This window comes from Lutjanus erythropterus, chromosome 3, assembly GCF_056507025.1.
Source record: "Lutjanus erythropterus isolate fLutEry1 chromosome 3, fLutEry1.hap2, whole genome shotgun sequence".
NCBI lineage: Eukaryota > Metazoa > Chordata > Actinopteri > Lutjaniformes > Lutjanidae > Lutjanus > Lutjanus erythropterus.
This window is the reverse complement of record NC_139319.1, coordinates 8,432,017-8,449,843: the sequence shown is the minus strand read 5'-3', so window position 1 is coordinate 8,449,843 and position 17,827 is coordinate 8,432,017. Positions and strand designations below refer to the sequence as shown.

The 17,827-nt window shown below is 39.6% G+C and overlaps 1 protein-coding gene across 1 annotated transcript in view; it reads left to right on the top strand.

Annotated features, from left to right (window-relative positions):
- The window catches only part of mslnb (mesothelin b), a 43,529-nt gene that overhangs the window by 20,525 nt on the left and 5,177 nt on the right, over nt 1-17,827 (top strand). The window contains exons 59-102 of the mRNA XM_084714443.1: nt 39-250; nt 378-481; nt 634-752; nt 849-1,025; nt 1,118-1,149; nt 1,251-1,348; nt 1,868-1,895; nt 2,007-2,091; nt 2,206-2,352; nt 2,429-2,640; nt 2,766-2,869; nt 3,019-3,137; nt 3,248-3,424; nt 3,517-3,548; nt 3,653-3,750; nt 3,901-3,923; nt 4,025-4,046; nt 4,136-4,163; nt 4,275-4,359; nt 4,469-4,609; nt 4,684-4,895; nt 5,064-5,167; nt 5,922-6,040; nt 6,146-6,301; nt 7,139-7,428; nt 7,481-7,566; nt 7,827-7,963; nt 8,063-8,188; nt 8,270-8,460; nt 8,577-8,665; nt 9,214-9,341; nt 9,467-9,594; nt 9,889-10,006; nt 11,678-11,896; nt 12,030-12,200; nt 13,375-13,524; nt 13,613-13,677; nt 13,800-13,929; nt 15,227-15,312; nt 15,417-15,546; nt 15,690-15,880; nt 16,683-16,773; nt 16,884-17,013; nt 17,098-17,288. Of these exons, the coding sequence (XP_084570569.1) occupies nt 39-250; nt 378-481; nt 634-752; nt 849-1,025; nt 1,118-1,149; nt 1,251-1,348; nt 1,868-1,895; nt 2,007-2,091; nt 2,206-2,352; nt 2,429-2,640; nt 2,766-2,869; nt 3,019-3,137; nt 3,248-3,424; nt 3,517-3,548; nt 3,653-3,750; nt 3,901-3,923; nt 4,025-4,046; nt 4,136-4,163; nt 4,275-4,359; nt 4,469-4,609; nt 4,684-4,895; nt 5,064-5,167; nt 5,922-6,040; nt 6,146-6,301; nt 7,139-7,428; nt 7,481-7,566; nt 7,827-7,963; nt 8,063-8,188; nt 8,270-8,460; nt 8,577-8,665; nt 9,214-9,341; nt 9,467-9,594; nt 9,889-10,006; nt 11,678-11,896; nt 12,030-12,200; nt 13,375-13,524; nt 13,613-13,677; nt 13,800-13,929; nt 15,227-15,312; nt 15,417-15,546; nt 15,690-15,880; nt 16,683-16,773; nt 16,884-17,013; nt 17,098-17,288 (5,481 nt within the window). The remainder of the gene's footprint in view (nt 1-38; nt 251-377; nt 482-633; nt 753-848; nt 1,026-1,117; nt 1,150-1,250; nt 1,349-1,867; nt 1,896-2,006; nt 2,092-2,205; nt 2,353-2,428; nt 2,641-2,765; nt 2,870-3,018; nt 3,138-3,247; nt 3,425-3,516; nt 3,549-3,652; nt 3,751-3,900; nt 3,924-4,024; nt 4,047-4,135; nt 4,164-4,274; nt 4,360-4,468; nt 4,610-4,683; nt 4,896-5,063; nt 5,168-5,921; nt 6,041-6,145; nt 6,302-7,138; nt 7,429-7,480; nt 7,567-7,826; nt 7,964-8,062; nt 8,189-8,269; nt 8,461-8,576; nt 8,666-9,213; nt 9,342-9,466; nt 9,595-9,888; nt 10,007-11,677; nt 11,897-12,029; nt 12,201-13,374; nt 13,525-13,612; nt 13,678-13,799; nt 13,930-15,226; nt 15,313-15,416; nt 15,547-15,689; nt 15,881-16,682; nt 16,774-16,883; nt 17,014-17,097; nt 17,289-17,827) is intronic.

The window sequence follows — 17,827 nt, the reverse complement described above, 5'->3', positions numbered from 1 at the left end:
ATCAGATCTCCACACTGAAAGTTTCTTTTCTCTTGTAGACTCTGGACCCCAGAAACCCCGCCCTGTCAGTGATTTTGGATGTTTTACAAGAAATCCGATTGGACTCACTCAGCGTGGCCAGCCTCAATAATGCGACCATCATCCAGCAGTGGTTCAACCACCGGCTTCGTCCATTCCTGCCCGCTGTTTCGCCTCACTTCCTCTCATGTCTCGCCTCAAAGGGACTGAACTGCAGCTCCTACCAGCACATGTGAGCTCACACATTCACTGTCACCTTCAACTGAACTGTTCTGATATTAGTGCAGACATGATTCTTTCTTGTGTTGTCAAGGTATTATTATTAACCACATCACCCCTTATTTCCTTTCTGAACTCAGTGTGAAGATTTTGAGTCATCTCCAGCCTCACATGACGCTCCACAGGCAGAGATTTGTCTACACACACTTCATTAATGTTTTCCTGACCAGTAATAACACTGCAGGTAAGTTGTCACACTTTGAGTATGTTTATTTTTCATCACAAAATATCCTATTTTGTGGGTCATCAGGATGAAATACTTATTGTTGGATGAAAGATGTAGAGACAACTTTGCCATCATTGGATCCTCATCTTTATCTTCATGTCTTGTTCCAGGTCCAGCCTGTGTGTCTCTGTCCAACAGCAGTGCAGAGTGGCTGATGGAGAATCTGGGTCCATTTTCAGGATTATTGTCCCTCAAAGAGCTGCTCCATCTCAACCCACACTTCAGACCTGTAAGATTTAATCTATGCTGACATGAAGAATTTATAAAACTGACCAGTGTATTTTCAGCAGCAGTAAACTTTTTTTCTTCTGTCTCTTCCATCCAGCTGGAGGTCCTTCGTCTCCTGACTCCAAAACAGACTGCTGAGCTGCTGGTGTTGACTCTTCCAACTCTTCCACACAAAGATGTCATCATAAATAAGATCTTTGATGACCTGACTAAATCTCCTGACACCAGGAAATTCACAGAGTTCCTGTCTGCTCTCGTCATGGTCCTCCCACAGGTAACAAGAGAAACATGATTCCTCTTTACTCAAATTTTACACTTTGCATCACTTGTTGAAGGTAATAATTTGAGTTTTTTCTGTATTTGAAGGCAAACCTCTCCTGTTCATCCTACAGAACACTGTGAGTTCATGTCAATGTGTTTATTTTACATCTTATATTGATTGTTTATAATCATATGAAAGATAATACTGTGGCATTGATCCCACATGTTGCTGTTTTAGGTTTAACAGACTGGACTTGGAGATGAATACAGTTTATCCTGATGCAGCGTCATCCATCATACACATCAAGATGGTCTTAACCAAGCACTTACCACCAGGTGAGAAGCACAGTCTGTAACATTTATTAACATTTATAAAATAATGATATTATAATGACTTTTCTTGTATGATACTTTTACCATGAGAAGAAGTAGCAGTTTGTCCTTCAGGAGTTGGTGGAGACCAAAAACAGAGCTAAAAGAGCTGAAAGTTTTTATCCTACCTGAACATCAATATGCCTTCATTACCTTTTTACTATGCTGTCATACTGTAATCTCATCACTGAAATGAACATTTTATGTCATGTGAACTACATTACGAACTTTTTTTGCTTTTATTATAGGCTGCATCATTCTCAGTGGACAGGTAATTAACTGTGATTCTTAATTTTTAAAAAATATTGTTAGTGACATATTAGTTTTATGATAGAAGACTCATTAATGTCTTCATCTCTTTCTCCCTTAAGTGCAATGTTACCATGATAAATGGTAAGTTGTCTCACTAAAAATGAGCTTATTCATAAGATAATTCAGTATTTTAATGTTAATAATCACCATGAATTCGTTTATTTTTCACAGAAACAGACATTTGTGTTGGAGTGAACAGGTGAGAATTATCAACCACTCACTTGAATCTTACTTTGAGCTTGTTTAAACAGTTTGTGTATTAATATATTGTCAATAAATGTTTGATGGTCTTCTTTTATTTAAACTACAGCACAATGCTGCAGCTCCACCTCGACAGCGGATGGATGAATAGAAGTTTGTGCAGCTATCCTGTTGAGGAATTTGCTTGTGCCTCGGTGAGACACCAAAACATTTCAGACTGACTGTCCTGAAACTTCTGTTGTGTCAAATTGTTTCATTGTGATCATGTGATTATTGGCATGTTGTCGTTCTGTTCTTTCATCACACAGCTGTCAGCGCTGAAAGCGAAGGATCTGGCGATGATGTTGATGTGTAATCGCTCCTACAGCCACAGCAGCTCACGACCCGTCTGGAAACTTCTCCTCCTAAAAGCCTCACATGTGCTGGATGAAGCTCTGGATCTTCTATCCAACAAGGTATCAATCAACAACAATGAATCAGTTACAGTTTTCTGATCAGATCTCCACACTGAAAGTTTCTTTTCTCTTGTAGACTCTGGACCCCAGAAACCCCGCCCTGTCAGTGATTTTGGATGTTTTACAAGAAATCCGATTGGACTCACTCAGCGTGGCCAGCCTCAATAATGTGACCATCATCCAGCAGTGGTTCAACCACCGGCTTCGTCCATTCCTGCCCGCTGTTTCGCCTCACTTCCTCTCATGTCTCGCCTCAAAGGGACTGAACTGCAGCTCCTACCAGCACATGTGAGCTCACACATTCACTGTCACCTTCAACCAGACTCTTCTGATATTAGTGCAGATCTGATTCTCTCTCTTGTTGTCAATGTATTGTCACTGACCACGATTCCTCATTTCATTTGTCAACTCAGTGTGAAGATTTTGAGTCATCTCCAGCCTCACATGACGCTCCACAGGCAGAGATTTGTCTACACACACTTCATTAATGTTTTCCTGACCAGTAATAACACTGCAGGTTGGTTGTCAGACTTTGAGTATGTTTATTTTTCATCACAAAATATCCTATTTTGTGGGTCATGAGGATGAAATACTTATTGGATGAAATATGTAGAGACAACTTTGCCATCATTGGATCCTCATCTTTATCTTCATGTCTTGTTCCAGGTCCAGCCTGTGTGTCTCTGTCCAACAGCAGTGCAGAGTGGCTGATGGAGAATCTGGGTCCATTTTCAGAATTATTGTCCCTCAAAGAGCTGCTCCATCTCAACCCACACTTCAGACCTGTAAGATTTAATTCATGCTGACATGAAGAATTTATAAAACTGACCAGTGCTGTTTTTACGTAGTTATTTTCAGTGTCAGTAAACTTTTTTCTTCTGTCTCTTCCATCCAGCTGGAGGTCCTTCGTCTCCTGACTCCAAAACAGACTGCTGAGCTGCTGGTGTTGACTCTTCCAACTCTTCCACACAAAGATGTCATCATAAATAAGGTCTTTGATGACCTGACTAAATCTCCTGACACCAGGAAATTCACAGAGTTCCTGTCTGCTCTCGTCATGGTCCTCCCACAGGTAACAAGAGAAACATGATTCCTCTTTACTCAAAGTTTAAACTTTGCATCACTTGTTGAAAGTAATAATCTTTTTGTTTTCTGTATTTGAAGGCAAACCTCTCCTGTTCATCCTACATAACACTGTGAGTTCACATGTGTCTATTTTTACTTAAGATTCATCATCATTCATAAATCATTTTATGAAAGATAAACTTGTTATGTTAATCCCACATATTGTTTTTTTTAGGTTTAACAGACTGGACTTGGCGATGACTACAGCTTCTCTCGATGTAGCGTCATCCATCATGTACAGCAAGGTGGCCTTATCCAAGCACTTACCACCAGGTGAAATAAAATGCTACATTTATAATATAATGATATATTTCCAGTTTGTATAAGATCTTCATCTCCAGTGGCTTTACGGTGATGTAGATGTTGCAGCTGCACCATTCAGTATCATAAACTCACTGGTATATATTTGTGCTTTTATTGTAGGTTGCATCATATACGGTGGACAGGTAATTAAATGTGTTTTCCAAATCGTTTTTTCTGAATATTTAGTCTCTTATTAGTTTTATGTTAAAGACTTATAACCATCTTTTTCTTTTTCTCCCCCAAGTGTAATGTTACCATGACAAATGGTAAGTTGTCTCTTTAAAAAAAGTTCTTGATTCTATATTTTAGTGTTAATTATCACAGTAAATGAATTTCTTCTTCTTTTTTTCCACAGAAACAGACATTTGTGTTGGAGTGAACAGGTGGGATTCATAAAACACTCTCTGGAATCTTACTTTGAGCTCATTTAAACATTTTGTGTGTTAATATTTTTCCAATAAATGTTTGATGTCCTTGTTTTCTTGAAACTACAGCACAATGCTGCAGCTCCACCTTGACAGCGGACGGATGAATGGAAGTTTCTGCAGTTTTGCGGTTGAGGAATTTGCTTGTGCTTCGGTGAGACACCAAAACATCTTGGATCAATAACCAAGTGGCAGTGGGATGATTTCATCAGAAGGAGTGAGTCAGAGTGTAATACCTGCTGTTCTGCTCTCTTATCACACAGCTGTCAGCACTGAAAGCAGGGGATCTGGCAATGATATTGGCGTGTAATCACTCCTCCACAAGTTCAAGACCAGTCTGGAAGCTTCTCCTCTCCAAAGCCTCACATGTGCTGGATGAAGCTCTGGATCTTCTAGCCAACAAGGTATGAACCAGCAACACTCCTCACATTAGTCTGTCTTGATCAAATCTAGACACATGTTTATTCTTGTTTTGCAGACTCTGGACCCCAGAAATCCTGTACTGTCGGTGGTTTTGGATGCTATACGAGAAATCCGATTGGACACATTCAGCGTGGCCAGCTTCAATAATCCTGCCATCATCCAGCAGTGGTTCAACCGGCGGCTTCGTCCGTTCCTGCTCTCTGTTTCCCCTGACTTCCTTTCATGTCTCATCGCAAGGGGACTAAACTGCAGCTCCTACCAGCACATGTAAGCTCACACATTCACGTTTACCTTCAACCAAAATGCTCTGATTTCACTCCAGACATCAACTTCATTGGTTATGCAGTAAGGCACAAATAAAACACACAACCACAGGATTATTTCTATTGTGTCGTCAAGATATTGTCAGTAACCACATGACCCTTCTGAACTCAGTGTGAAGATTTTGAGCCATCTCCAGCCACAGATGACACGCCCGAGGCAGATATTTGTCTACACACACTTCATTACTGCTTTCCTGACCAGAAATAACGCTACAGGTAGGTTCTCACGTTTCCATAAAGATCAAGTGTCGATGTCAATGAGTACAGAATTACAAAGACATAAAACACATTTTATAAAAGACCATGCAGTTACCTAGAATAAATCAGCTGTACCTCATCAGTCATATTTGTATGTAGTGTTTGTTGCATGCTTCCATGTTGGCAGGACACTGCAGGAAATGGCATGTTATTTACACTGCCACTCCAGTTGTCATACATATCAGTGGAACCAGCTGTAAAGACGCTCGTCAAACAAGCTGTGCAGGCTCAAAAATAAAAAAATGTTTGGGTTGGAGCACTTCCTGACCTCAAAACTTTGCTTGAGGTGCTCTTTGGGTAATCACAAAAAACTCCAAGGCACTCTCTTTTAAAACAAGTTTGTTTGTTGTTGTTTTTTTTTTCGACTTCCTGACAAAGGCTTAGTGCTGAAATACATCAGATTCGGTTTTTTTTCAAGGTCTAACATGACCATGACAATAAAGGTATTTTAATAGTTTTAAAAGACTTTTTTGTGACTTTGTTTTTTTAAGTAAACGGTGTGCGCTGTAAAATTTGTTTGTAGTAACATATTTTTATTTGAAGCAGCTATGAAGCAGCGCTAAAAATGTAAAAAATGTATCTATTTTCTTTAGATTTCTACAGAACTTTTGTTCTCCAGTACATCACATTAGAAATCTGCGTTATCTGTACAGAATAAATACATAAATTACACAGTAAAGCTGAATTTGTTGTGTGTGTTTTTGTGTTTCAGACCCCAGCTGCAGCTTACACATTAACAACAGTGGAGTATGGCTGCAGAGGAACTTGGGAGCTTTCTCTGTCCTTGCGTCCTTCCGCGACCTACAGATGCTCTATCCCAGCTTCGCTCCGGTACTTCCTGTTTCCTGTTGTGCCACCTTATGTTTTATGTTTTATTAGCTTGTTTTTCTATTTTGTCTCATCTGCGTTGTTGTGCGTATAATTATCTGTGTGCAGATGGAAGCGTTACCACAGCTGACAGTCAGACAGCTGGCAGAGGTGTCCTCCACACCCGGCCAGCTCACCTCACCTGCTCAGGTTGCCATGGTGATGAGACACGTCCCCAACCAACACCTCGCAGCCTTTTTTGATGACTTCTCACCTGTACTAATGGTGATATCTTTTATGCCTGTTTATGTCTTGTCATGTCTTTTACATCTTGTTCTGGCTTTTTTGTCTTGCACATCTTTTGCTTCATTTTATGTCTTTTTCATCTCGTTACATTTTTAACTTCTTTTTATGTCTTGTTGCGTATTTTTATGTCTTACTACGCCTTTCCATCTTTTATGTCTTGTTACATCTTTTCTGTCTCTTATATCATCTTTTTCATCTTGTTATGTCTTTCATTTCTTTTCTCCTCTCTGTCTTCTTCTTATGTCTTTTACATCTTGTTTCGTCTTTTTTCATCTTGTACATCTTTTCTGTCATTTTACGACTTTTTCATTTTGTCATGTTGTTTTCATTTTTCTTGTCTTTTACATCTTGTTATGTCTTTTATGTCTTGTCACATCTTATTACACCTTCACATCTTTTACAACTTTTTACGTCTTTTTGTCTTGTTATGTCTTTTAAATTGTTTTTGTCTTGTTCCATCATTTACAGCTTGTTATGTCTTTTTGTCCATCATGTGTAATATGTGTGCACAAATAAATAATCAATAATTTTCCTCAGATGCCTCAAAACAAAGGTAACAAGCCTATTTTGAAAATGTAATGAGTAGAAAGTACAGGTATTTGCAAGAAAATGTAGGTAGTAAAACTAAGAAGTTGCCAGAACAATAATACTCAAGTAAAGTTTGGGTATCTGAAAACTCTACAGTACAGTAATGAAGTATTTGTACTTAGTAACTTCCCACCTCTGCTAACTAAAGCCTGTTTCTAAATGGTCCACTGTCTCTTTCCTTGGTTGCTTTTCCTTATTTTATTTCCCCATATTTTGTTTTTCCTGCAGGCTCATCAAAACATGTTCCACAGTGCGGTGAGGGCAGCCATGTTGCACGTTGTGTTTGATCGCGCAAACCTCTCAGATCACTCAGTGGGTGATTCGGTCGTTTCGCTGTGGCTCCGCAACCGACTGCGCCCCCTGCTGTTCAACCTGTCATCGGTCGATGTTGCGCCGTTCTTCGCCATACTGACGGGAAGAAACTGCAGCATCGAGCAGCAGGGGCAAGTGTTGAACCACAAGGACCAAACTAATTTTTTTGTACCTCATCTCTCAAGTTGCCTGAATGTAGCCATAAAACTGAAATTAAAATAATTGATTTCCTTACTTTTTATTTATTATTTATTTCAGAGTCAACGACCTGAATTCAATAATCTCCTCGCTCAATGAAGATACACGGAAAGAAATACACAATCACATCATTCAGAACCTCAAAGGTAAAGAACTAGTTTTACAAAATAATGCATTACTGTAATCTCATCGCTTTTTTGTAACGATTAAAGACGAAGCTGTGCTATTTGTTTGTTTTTATGATCAAATAAAAGGTAAAATGTACAAAAAGACATGAAAGGAAGGAACTGCATCCTGTCCATCTGCTACAGTTTACCCAGTAAAGCTTAAAAACTTTATACCCTTTATTTCCTTCTCTTCCCTTGCAGACATAGCTGACTTTCTCTTTCACTCTCCCTCATTCTAGGACCAATACCTCTCCACTGCTACGGTGACAACTTCAACCACAGTTTCTACACCTTCCTGGAGGGCTCATTCCTGGGATTCCAGTTCCCCAACCTGACCACCTTCCTGTCCCTCATCCCTCACAACAGGACGCATCAGGTGTGTGTCCAGAGAGGATTAAAAACAAGTTTGGGAGGGTTAGTTTTAAGGATGTGAGGAGGAAGAGGATGACTTATTTAACGTTTTCTGTCTCTCTAGCTGGTGAACTCAATGCCTCCGTCTGATCTTGGAGATTTTCTCCGTCGGCCTGATGTTGTCGACAACGACGCAGAGCTCTGCGTCCTCTACAACAACTACATCCAGACGCCGCTGTTCCTGGAGACTGTACGTCCCACGCACAAAAACACAAAGAAATGCAAAAACATATTGATGATGCAATAACATTACTGTGTATATTCACTACAGGAGTCTCTCCCGGCGGCGGTGCGGCGGCCAACACTGCCTTGCGTCTGGCCCACGGCTCTCAGAAGCACCTCGAGGTCGGATGTCAACGCCTGGTTTGACCGACGTCTCCACAACTACTTGGTCTTCCTCACAAAGACACTGATCAGTCCCAGCAGCACACAAAACGCCTCCTGCTTCGCCTTCCAGAAGTTGTATGTGTGATTTACACAACGCTTTATGAAAAATGTAGAGCTTCTTTTTTTTTTTTTATCTCATGTCATTTTGGGTGTTTTCAAATTGTGTGTTTTTGTTTCATTTTGATTTTCAGCGTTTCAGTTCTTGGTGAATACAACTACACCGCTGCAGACTTTACAAGGCGAGATGTGTACGACACCATCCAGTCCTACCTCACCTCAGGTCAGTCCTTCAAGTAACAAGTAACTGAAGCCCTCTTAAATCAAAACTACATAAGAATTATTGTTTTAAAATGTGTATTTTGATCAGCATTAAGAGAACTCTTAACTTTAAAAGACTATGCTGTGAAATGAAAAAAATAACATTTTGCCAGTTAGGTACACATTTAATAAAACATAAATCACTATGAGATTTAAGATTTAATCGAGTATAAGTTTGATCTTTTAAAATATATTTTTTCCATCATAATTGAAGAGTAAAAGTTTTGTCCCAAATCTGAAAAATGAATGACGCTTATCTAGTCTGCATGAATTAACCAGAACTGAGAAGAATTGTATCTGCGTGCACACAGCATTTAGTAAAAGCACTCGATGTTGTTGCAAATTGTCTTAAAAGAGAGTCTTTGAGTCTTTTTGTGATTTTTGATTCAACTGTAGTGAAGTTTGAGCTGCCGGCCACAGCATCTGACATGACAGATGCTCTTTATATAAAAGATGACACCATGACACCATTACCATGGTTACCATTTACCATTTACTTTGTCGTTGTAGCGTCTCAGCCACGGTGCTACAATCCCAGCAACCCAGAACTAAACTCTACAGCCTGGTTTGCTCAGTACATCGGACCTTTCATGCCTTTCCTCACTCTGGAGGCATTTCAGACATTGGGATCAGCGCAGGTACTGAAACTAATTCAAGAAATTTTAAACTACAGGTCGAGTTTTGTTCACTGATTGGAAACAGACTGATTAATGATGTAAAAATCACCTTTTCAGTCTTTATATCCCCTTTCTTCTCTGTGCAGTTTCTCCAGGTGTTCACAGTGAACCCTCTGAACATCGCTCTCCTCAACCACTCCGCCTTACCTGTCAACCTCACCAACTACTACACTGAGCTCGTTTATCAACAGAACAGCAACTTCAACCCCCTGCTGTGAGTCCAAACCCATAAAATGTCTCTTACCTTTCAGCCACAAGCTCACGAACACGTATCATCACAAATACACACCTGCAACTATAGATCACATATCATAATTGGACTGCTGTGCTCACTTCTGAAGACGTAATTGCTGCATATTGGTCCTTCAAAGTAAAATTTTACTTGTAGTGTATTTCACAATGTCGTATTAGTACTATTTTTACATAAAGGATCTGAGTGTTTCTTCTACCACTGCATACCTGAACTATACTAACTGTATGTAACTGACTCGTCTCTCTTCCTCTGCAGTCTTCCTCTGTTGTGTCGGTGTGTCGCTCCTGGTCCAGCGTTCACCCAGCTGACTGCAAAAGAAAGTATTGTAGTTCTGCACAACCTGACCACTGTCTGCACAGACCTGGACCCACAGGTAATAAACACACACAAAAAAACACACATTTCTGTTGCAACGTACATTTTTCACAGTCAGTTTAAAGGAGAAACAGCTGTGTGTTTGGCTGAGCCAGGTTCTTTATCAAACATACCGTGATCACTGGTGGGAACCTGGTGAGGGATCTTGTCCTTTTCACTCCTCTTGAAACTTATCCTGGTTAGTTTGGAGGGATTAGCTCATAGGAACTTGTCAAAGTTGTAATTCAAGGACACATCAAATTGTATTGTTGTCTATTGAATCGTCTGTTCTCCATCCTGCAGAAGGGGGCGCAGCCATTACCCTACGGTCACATATTAAGTTAGCTAACATTAGCAGCATTTTGCTAATATTAGCTATCAGATGTAACTTGCTAACGACCGATAACCATCTTCTTTATTTGGTTTTCTTTTCAAGACTGACAAGACTAGCTCATACTGTAGCATATGTGCATTACGATCGCCTGGTACGTCCCTGTGAAGTGGACTGGAAACCGAAGGGAGAAACACATGCACAGTTCAGAGGGATCTGTGAACTATGCAGGGCAGCCATTCACAAAAACTTCAGACTGCTACGGCCCAAATCTGAAATCTGAAAATCTTCTGCAGCCCACTCAAACCTTTAATCACAACTCTGATCAACAAACAAGACAAATCATACCAATGATGAGATATGAGATGCATTCCAGTGTTGATGTGACTGGTCACCAAATATGCTGCAACACCTGTTAAACCGGGTCTGATAAATGAAGACTAACACAGAATTTAACTCCCACGGCTTTGTTTTATTGATTCTGGTAACTATTTTAAAAATTATCTGGAATGTTTTATGGTAATTTTAAGCTTGTAAAACTGAAACTTAAAAACTTTTTATTTACTTATATTTCATGACCTCTCAAGGCCCATCCACAGGGCCACGACCCATACTTTGGGAATCACTGGTGTAGGTAATACCTTCTTTACTGGAGGTTAACCAGCAAAAGGTTACACATCAGTCATTGTGCCAAAAACAATGGATAACACAGAGGAGTTTATATATGTCTTAAAGTATTTTCATTGTAACTCACATTACCAGTTATAATTATCAAGGATGACATAATTTAAGTAATTAAATAATAATAGTCTGATGTTATTATATATAAAAAAGCACAATATTAATCTCTTTAGGAATGCTGCTGTACATTGAATTAATCAAATCACATTTATTTACAAGTTACATACACTTCATTAGAATAAGTTTCGTAATGGTATCAGTTTTTGTTTTGTTTATTTTATTTCATTCAGTATTTTATTTTAGTTACATAAAATTTCCACAGTTGCCGCAGCACAGCCCACAGGAATGATTTCAGCGTTGGTGGTGATGTTGCAGCCGAGTTCCCTGAACTGACATTCCCTGAGCAGGAAGTTCTGTTTATGTCCACTGCAGAACTGAAACACAGCTTAGAGAACAGGAAAAGATTCTTGCTCAACTGATATTGAAGCTACTGAAGGGGCAGGACATAGGAAGTGTCAGTTGTTTAGAGGGTATGAATGGTAGAGCTACAAAACTGACTTGTGAGTTAAGGGTTATATAGAACTGCCCCCTAACATGAGCTTTTGTACTCTGTATACAAACACTTTACACAAAAATAGAGCTACAACTGACAACATTTTTGCGTTTTTTCCTCTGTAGATTTCTGCAGCTTTGGCGGGTAACCTCGGTGACAACATTGATGCCACGGCCATTACTGCCCTCGGCAGCGAAAGCACCGGCATGTCCACTGGTCAGATCAACATGATAAGGCCTCAGGACCTGTTTGCCGCCCTCAGCACTCTCAGCGGTGTGACGGGCTGGAATGAAGGTCAGGCCAGAGCCATTATCATATCTCTGATGTCTTCAGGGATGATGCAGGTAGCTGTCTGTCTGTCTGTCTGTCTGTCTGTATGTCTGTCTGTCTGTCACTCTGTGTTTTATTGAGCTCAGATTTCATTTGAGTCAAGCTGTCTCACGTGTGTGCTGTTTCCGTCTTCTTCCTTCCTGTCAGATCAACAGTGCGTCGTCGCTGTTCATGCTGGGCTCTCTGGTTATGGGTTTACCCACATCAACATTCAGCAGCATCAGCGGCACCCAGCTGATTGCTGCAGCCAATAATAGTGCATTTTTGACAAACTTAATGACAGCTCCGCAGATTGTCCAGGAGACCTTTGTTACTCAGGTATGACAGCTTCATTTCTGTTCAATATTTGATTTATATAGTTGCAAACAGAGGTGGCCAAGGTACATGCATTCTTTACTCAAGTAAAAGTACAGATACTTGTGTAAAATAAGACTCTGAGCACATTTCAAAGCCTGTACTTTTTCACTTTCACTTGAAGAAGAAGTGAAATCAGTACTTCCACTTTTGCCAAAGTATAAAAACTATTTTAAAAAGTGTAAAAATTAGCCGTACATTTCTACCAACTGTTTCTCTGCAAAGCCGCCTGCAGCTCACCTTTGACTCCCTCTGCTTCACCTTGTGACATCTTTTCTGTCATTTTTGTCTTGTTACATCTCTTACGTTGTTGCAGCTTTTTGTGTCTTGTAACACCATTTTCATTTTGATGCGTCTTTTATGTAGTTTTTGTTTTTCTTTTTTTTTTTTTAGATGTTTTACATCGTTTTTGTTTTGTTGCATCTTTTATATAACAAGACATAACTAGACGAAAAAATGACATAACAGATGAAATTAAATGAAAAACACAAAATAAGACAAAAAATGGCATAATGCAAAAAGATGTGACTAGATTGACATTGAAGATTGAAAATGAAGACAAAAAAATGAAAAAAAGACTAATAAAACCAAAACTGAAATAACAAGACAAACGAGATTTAACAAGATGAAAAACGACATAAACATAACAAAAAAGACATGACAAAAAGAAAAACCTGTACCAAAACAAAAAAAAATGGTAACAGAACTAAAAACATCAACAAAAAGATACAACAAGATGAAAAAGATATAAGACAAAAGATAAAGTAACAAGACCAAAAAAACAATGTAAATATCAAAACAAACTTGAATGTGGAGAAAAAAGGTGAGGTTCAATTAGCTTTGCAGATATACAGCTGGAAGAAATGTTCTTCAGAGGGCGACTTTTTACTGAATCAATACTTCTACTTTTACCAGTGTCTTTTTTTACACATGTATCAGTATTTATACTTGAGTAAAGGATGTGTGGACTTTTGCCTCCTCTGTTTAGAAGTTTACTTCATGACTCCATGACGTATCTGTGCTTCTGACCGCACAACGATCGATCAGTGATGCTGCGTGCGGTCAGAGGTGAAAAAGACTTTTAACCAGAGATGGCAGTGAAACACACATTGAACTAATGTCCCACAACCTCACTCAGATCATATCAGTGAGCACCAGCAATGTGGCGATCATAGAGAACATTCCAGATGATCTCGCCACTGAGATCCCTCGTGTTCGGCTGCTGGGCTTCTCAAGTACCAACACTGTCATCAGAAGACTCAACAGGAAGAAATGGAAAAAGCAGCAGGTAAGGGGATGCAACTCTGAAACACTGCAGCACACACAACTGCTTGAAACTATGTCATCATGCACTGTGTATATTTTTTTTACTGTAGGCTGAGTTGTTCTTTGAAGTCATAGCAGTGGACACTGCGACTGCAGAACTGGGAAGTCCAAACAAGTGAGTTTTAAAGAGGCTTTCATTAAAGCAACAGTTTACACAAAATACCCAATCAGGAAATGTTCTGCAGGTGGGTTTAAGTTTATGCAAATGATAATGTGTGTCTGTGTGTGTGTGTGCAGTTTGTCATCCTCAGTGCTGCAAGGGTTCACGTGCACAGGAGTGAGGACTTTCCGAAGGGTGCAGATCAACAGGTTGATCAAAGCCTGTCGGAGGAGAGGCAGGAACAAGGTCAAACTGGTGGAGACTCAGGTGAGAGAGTGACAGAGTGTGTGTCTGCGTGTGTGAAGCAGGTCATCAGCGTGTTTCTTAACAAAGTCATTGTTGAAACAAGATATCTAGGTTATACTCAGGGGTGAAAGTAGGCCTCAAAAATTAGAAGATGCAGGAGGTGACTGCCAACGCCACACACAACGACCCGTCATGATCACATTTCAAACAAGAAAACAAACATGATAACATTAGGTCAACATCAACAATCTTGTAATTCACTTGCCCGGCTAATTTTGAAAAATAAAAAGCTATTAAACTACTCAGATAATGGAAAATGTTTTCAGCATCTCAGCATCGCTTTTCTTCCTTTATTATCATATTAAACTGAATTTCTTTGGGTTTTGGGCTGACAAGAAAAGACGTTTAAAGATATCGCCTTGGAAAATCTGGGTTTGATGTTTTTCACTTTATGTGGCATTGCAGCCCGAGATTAAACACGACAACAATGCAAACCAGTGTGACAGGGTTTGACTCGGCACAGACAGAAGCGCGGATGGAAAAGCCGCACACTTGCAGACTAAGATGTGAGAGGTAATACCAAAAGTAGGTCGAACTGAACCATCCCTTCGTCGTGTCATGCGTGCAGTGACACAGACAGTCGCTGCAGGCATGACGTGACAGGAGAGGAGAAGACAGACAGTCGGCACGGAGACAGAGAAGCTGAGCAGCTGATGGTGTCACAGAACAACTCTCTGGCTCTTCAGGCTGATGTTAGCCAGCAGCAGACTGCTGCTAACTGACAGAAGATTAAAATCTCACCTCCTGTTCTGGCCAAAGAATAAACAACCCGTGTTGATGCGTCTTCTCAAACATTTTCTCATCCAGACTCGTTTAACTTCTGCTTCTGCACTTTTGGTGAAAATGTAAAAGTTATCCACTTTAATTTTACTTTAAAAAAAAGTTACAAAAATGTTTCTGTATTCTGTCAAATAAAGTTCTAAGAAAATTCAAACACAGCAGATGTGTAAACTGTTAACTATTGATTAATGTATTGGTAATTTTCTCATAATTAAAAAAAAAAAAATCCCAAATTGTTATGATTGTGAAAGTTTTGTCAACATGCACACATTATTCTGTGGCACTTAAACAATTAAAATAAATCATTTTCTATATATGCTTTTCTTTCTACTCGTGTGCTCAGGGATTCAATGAAGCAACCCATGATTTAATTTTTTCACTGCAACATCTTTTCACCTGCAAATCACTGCTTAGTGGAACAATAAAGGAGATTCGTATATAAAGAAGTGATAACAGTTTCTGCTTGTCTCACCAACAGCTGACCTGCATGTACAACTACATCAGAGTGGACTCAGATGCCACCAGCTTCAGCCTCTATCCTCCTGATATGCTGCTGTACTACGAGTGAGTTTAGAATCATTTGTGGACCAACATTAAAACCAGGATTTAAAGGTATATTAACTGTCAGAACAGTCTGTGTTAGCTCCTGTCTCTTTGTTTCTCTGCAGTTACTCTCTGGTGCCACAGGCCAGCTGCAGGTCGTATTTTGAACAGCTGGCGGACGCCAACTTCTTCGTCTTCTCCACCGCCCTCAGCTACAAACTGTCCATTCTGTTCAGTAACGCCAGGAGCTGCCTGGTGAGTCCCGAACAACGAACGATGCATACGTCTCAAATGGCCTGTTTTCCACCTTCCCGGTTTTTCAGACGCTTTGTACGTCTTTTCTTTTAATATTCCAATCTGTACATTCATATCTGGTTTTCCTGTTTTTATTTTCTAAGGGTATAACAAACACAAGTTTGACTAAGGATAATGTATCAGTGTTGGGAAACATGTGCTGCATTCTGGCGGGGGTCTACATCAAGAACTCTGACCCGTCCATCTTGGAAAAACTGAAGAACTGCCCAGGCCTCACTAGTGATCAAGCGGCCGCTGTTCAGTCCCTACTGGAGAGCGGGAGGACGCAGTACGGGTATGTCAACAGCAGCAACACATCTATTTTCTGGGGGTTTTCTTGTTTTTGTTTTTGTTTTTTTTAGAAAAAGAATCATCTCAAACCTCTTTATTGTATGTCCTTTGCAGTACTAGCAGATTTATTTCTTACCAGCAGCCTTTGGTGTCAAATATTCCCCTATTTTTTCTGTTTCTTTCCTAAAAAGATCTTGGTAATGATTTGCAGTAGTTACTGGGGAACAAATGAGGAACTAACTGCAAGTAAACCATTAGTAAAAGGTAACTCCCAGAAAACAACATGAAAGAAACAAATGAGGAACAAATCAGAAACAACTTGTATAAGTACTTCTTTACTTGAACAGACTCAAAAAGAGTAACTAATGGACATGTAATGATGAAGTAGTGATTAAGTAATCACTAACTACCCAGTATTATGTATAATTTTACTTGAAGGGACACAAAAAGGGTAAGTAACCATACAGTAATGAGGGAATACTTAGTAACTACTCAGTCTTATGCATCGCTTCAGTGGACACAGAGAAAGTAATCATAAGATAATGATAAAGTAATGGAGGACTACTTAATGATTACTCAGTATTATGTATCAGCTTACTTTAGGGGACACAAAAGATTAAGTAATTCTAAGATAATGAAGACGTACTAAAACTTAAACTCATCATTATCTCCTACGTAATGTTACCAAAGAAAAGAAAAGGGAAGAAAAAGAAAAAGAATAATGTAGTGACCAGTTAAACTTGGGTTTTGTTTCAGTTTCAGTTTGATACACTCTCTTTACACTCTTTATGTTTTTTGATAACCAGAGCCGTATCGACATGGAACGAGCAAACTCTGCGGGACCTCGGCATGTTACCGCTGTATTTGACTTCAACCTTCTATGAAAACTTTGACAAAGTGAGTAACACGTGAATGCATGTATTTCACCAAAAATAAAAAGTGCCTATTTCTTTCTGGTGTTGAATTGAGAATGGAAACATCTGCGTCTGTTTTATTCCCATGGGCAGAGAACAAAGAAAAGGTTCCTGAGGTACTTCCTGAAAGTTCTCAGGAGAAACGGAGTGAGCAAACAACTGAGGAAGAGGCTGAAGAAACAAATAAGGATGTCCATCAAAAAGAGGTCAACGCGGTCTGTAGGTGAGTCTCCCGCCTGGAGTTATCTGCTCTGTTTGTTATTACTCCATGAATTTAATATTCTAACTTTTTTTTCATATGTTTTAGGAAATGAGTGCACTGTGGGAGAGATTACCCAGGTGACCATCAGCGACGAGGCGTTCCCCTTCGACTATGACGACATAAACCAGTTCAACTGCTGCCTCAGCGCCACCACTGTGAAAGACAACTTGGACGCAATCACGGACAAGGTGGACGATGAGGACTACCTCAGAATTGTTCTCAGCAAGCTGAGAGAGGTAGGTGACGGGAACTGGTGACGATGAACTGAACAGTATAAGTTCAGGCCTGTTCACGGTGGCGCTGGTTTGATCAGTTTATTGAAAGAGCAAAAGTTGACCACAGTGTTTTACAGAGAGATGACAATTACAGTCAGACAGAAACAGAAAAATTATGTTTGACCAGTTGTTGTTTGCTTTTATAGACATATTATTAGTGGTTTACTTAAACAACAGTAGCAATACTGCAATGTAGAAATACTCTGTTACAAGTAAAAGTGTAAGTGTAAGCATCACATTAATGTTGCAGCAGGTAAAGGTGGGGGCTTGTTAATTTCAGCCCACAGATCAATAAAGTCGTATCTAAACCTGTAAAAGTGCATCATAATTCTTTGTTAATTACATTGTGTGTTATTAATCTGAGCCTACAAAGTAACTAGTAATTAAAGTTTTAGATGTAGTGTAGTAGAAGCATAAAGTATAAAATGGGAATACTAAAATAAAGAACGAGTACCATCATAAAAGCTGGCCAGGGCTTTAGGAATTCGACAGTATTTTTT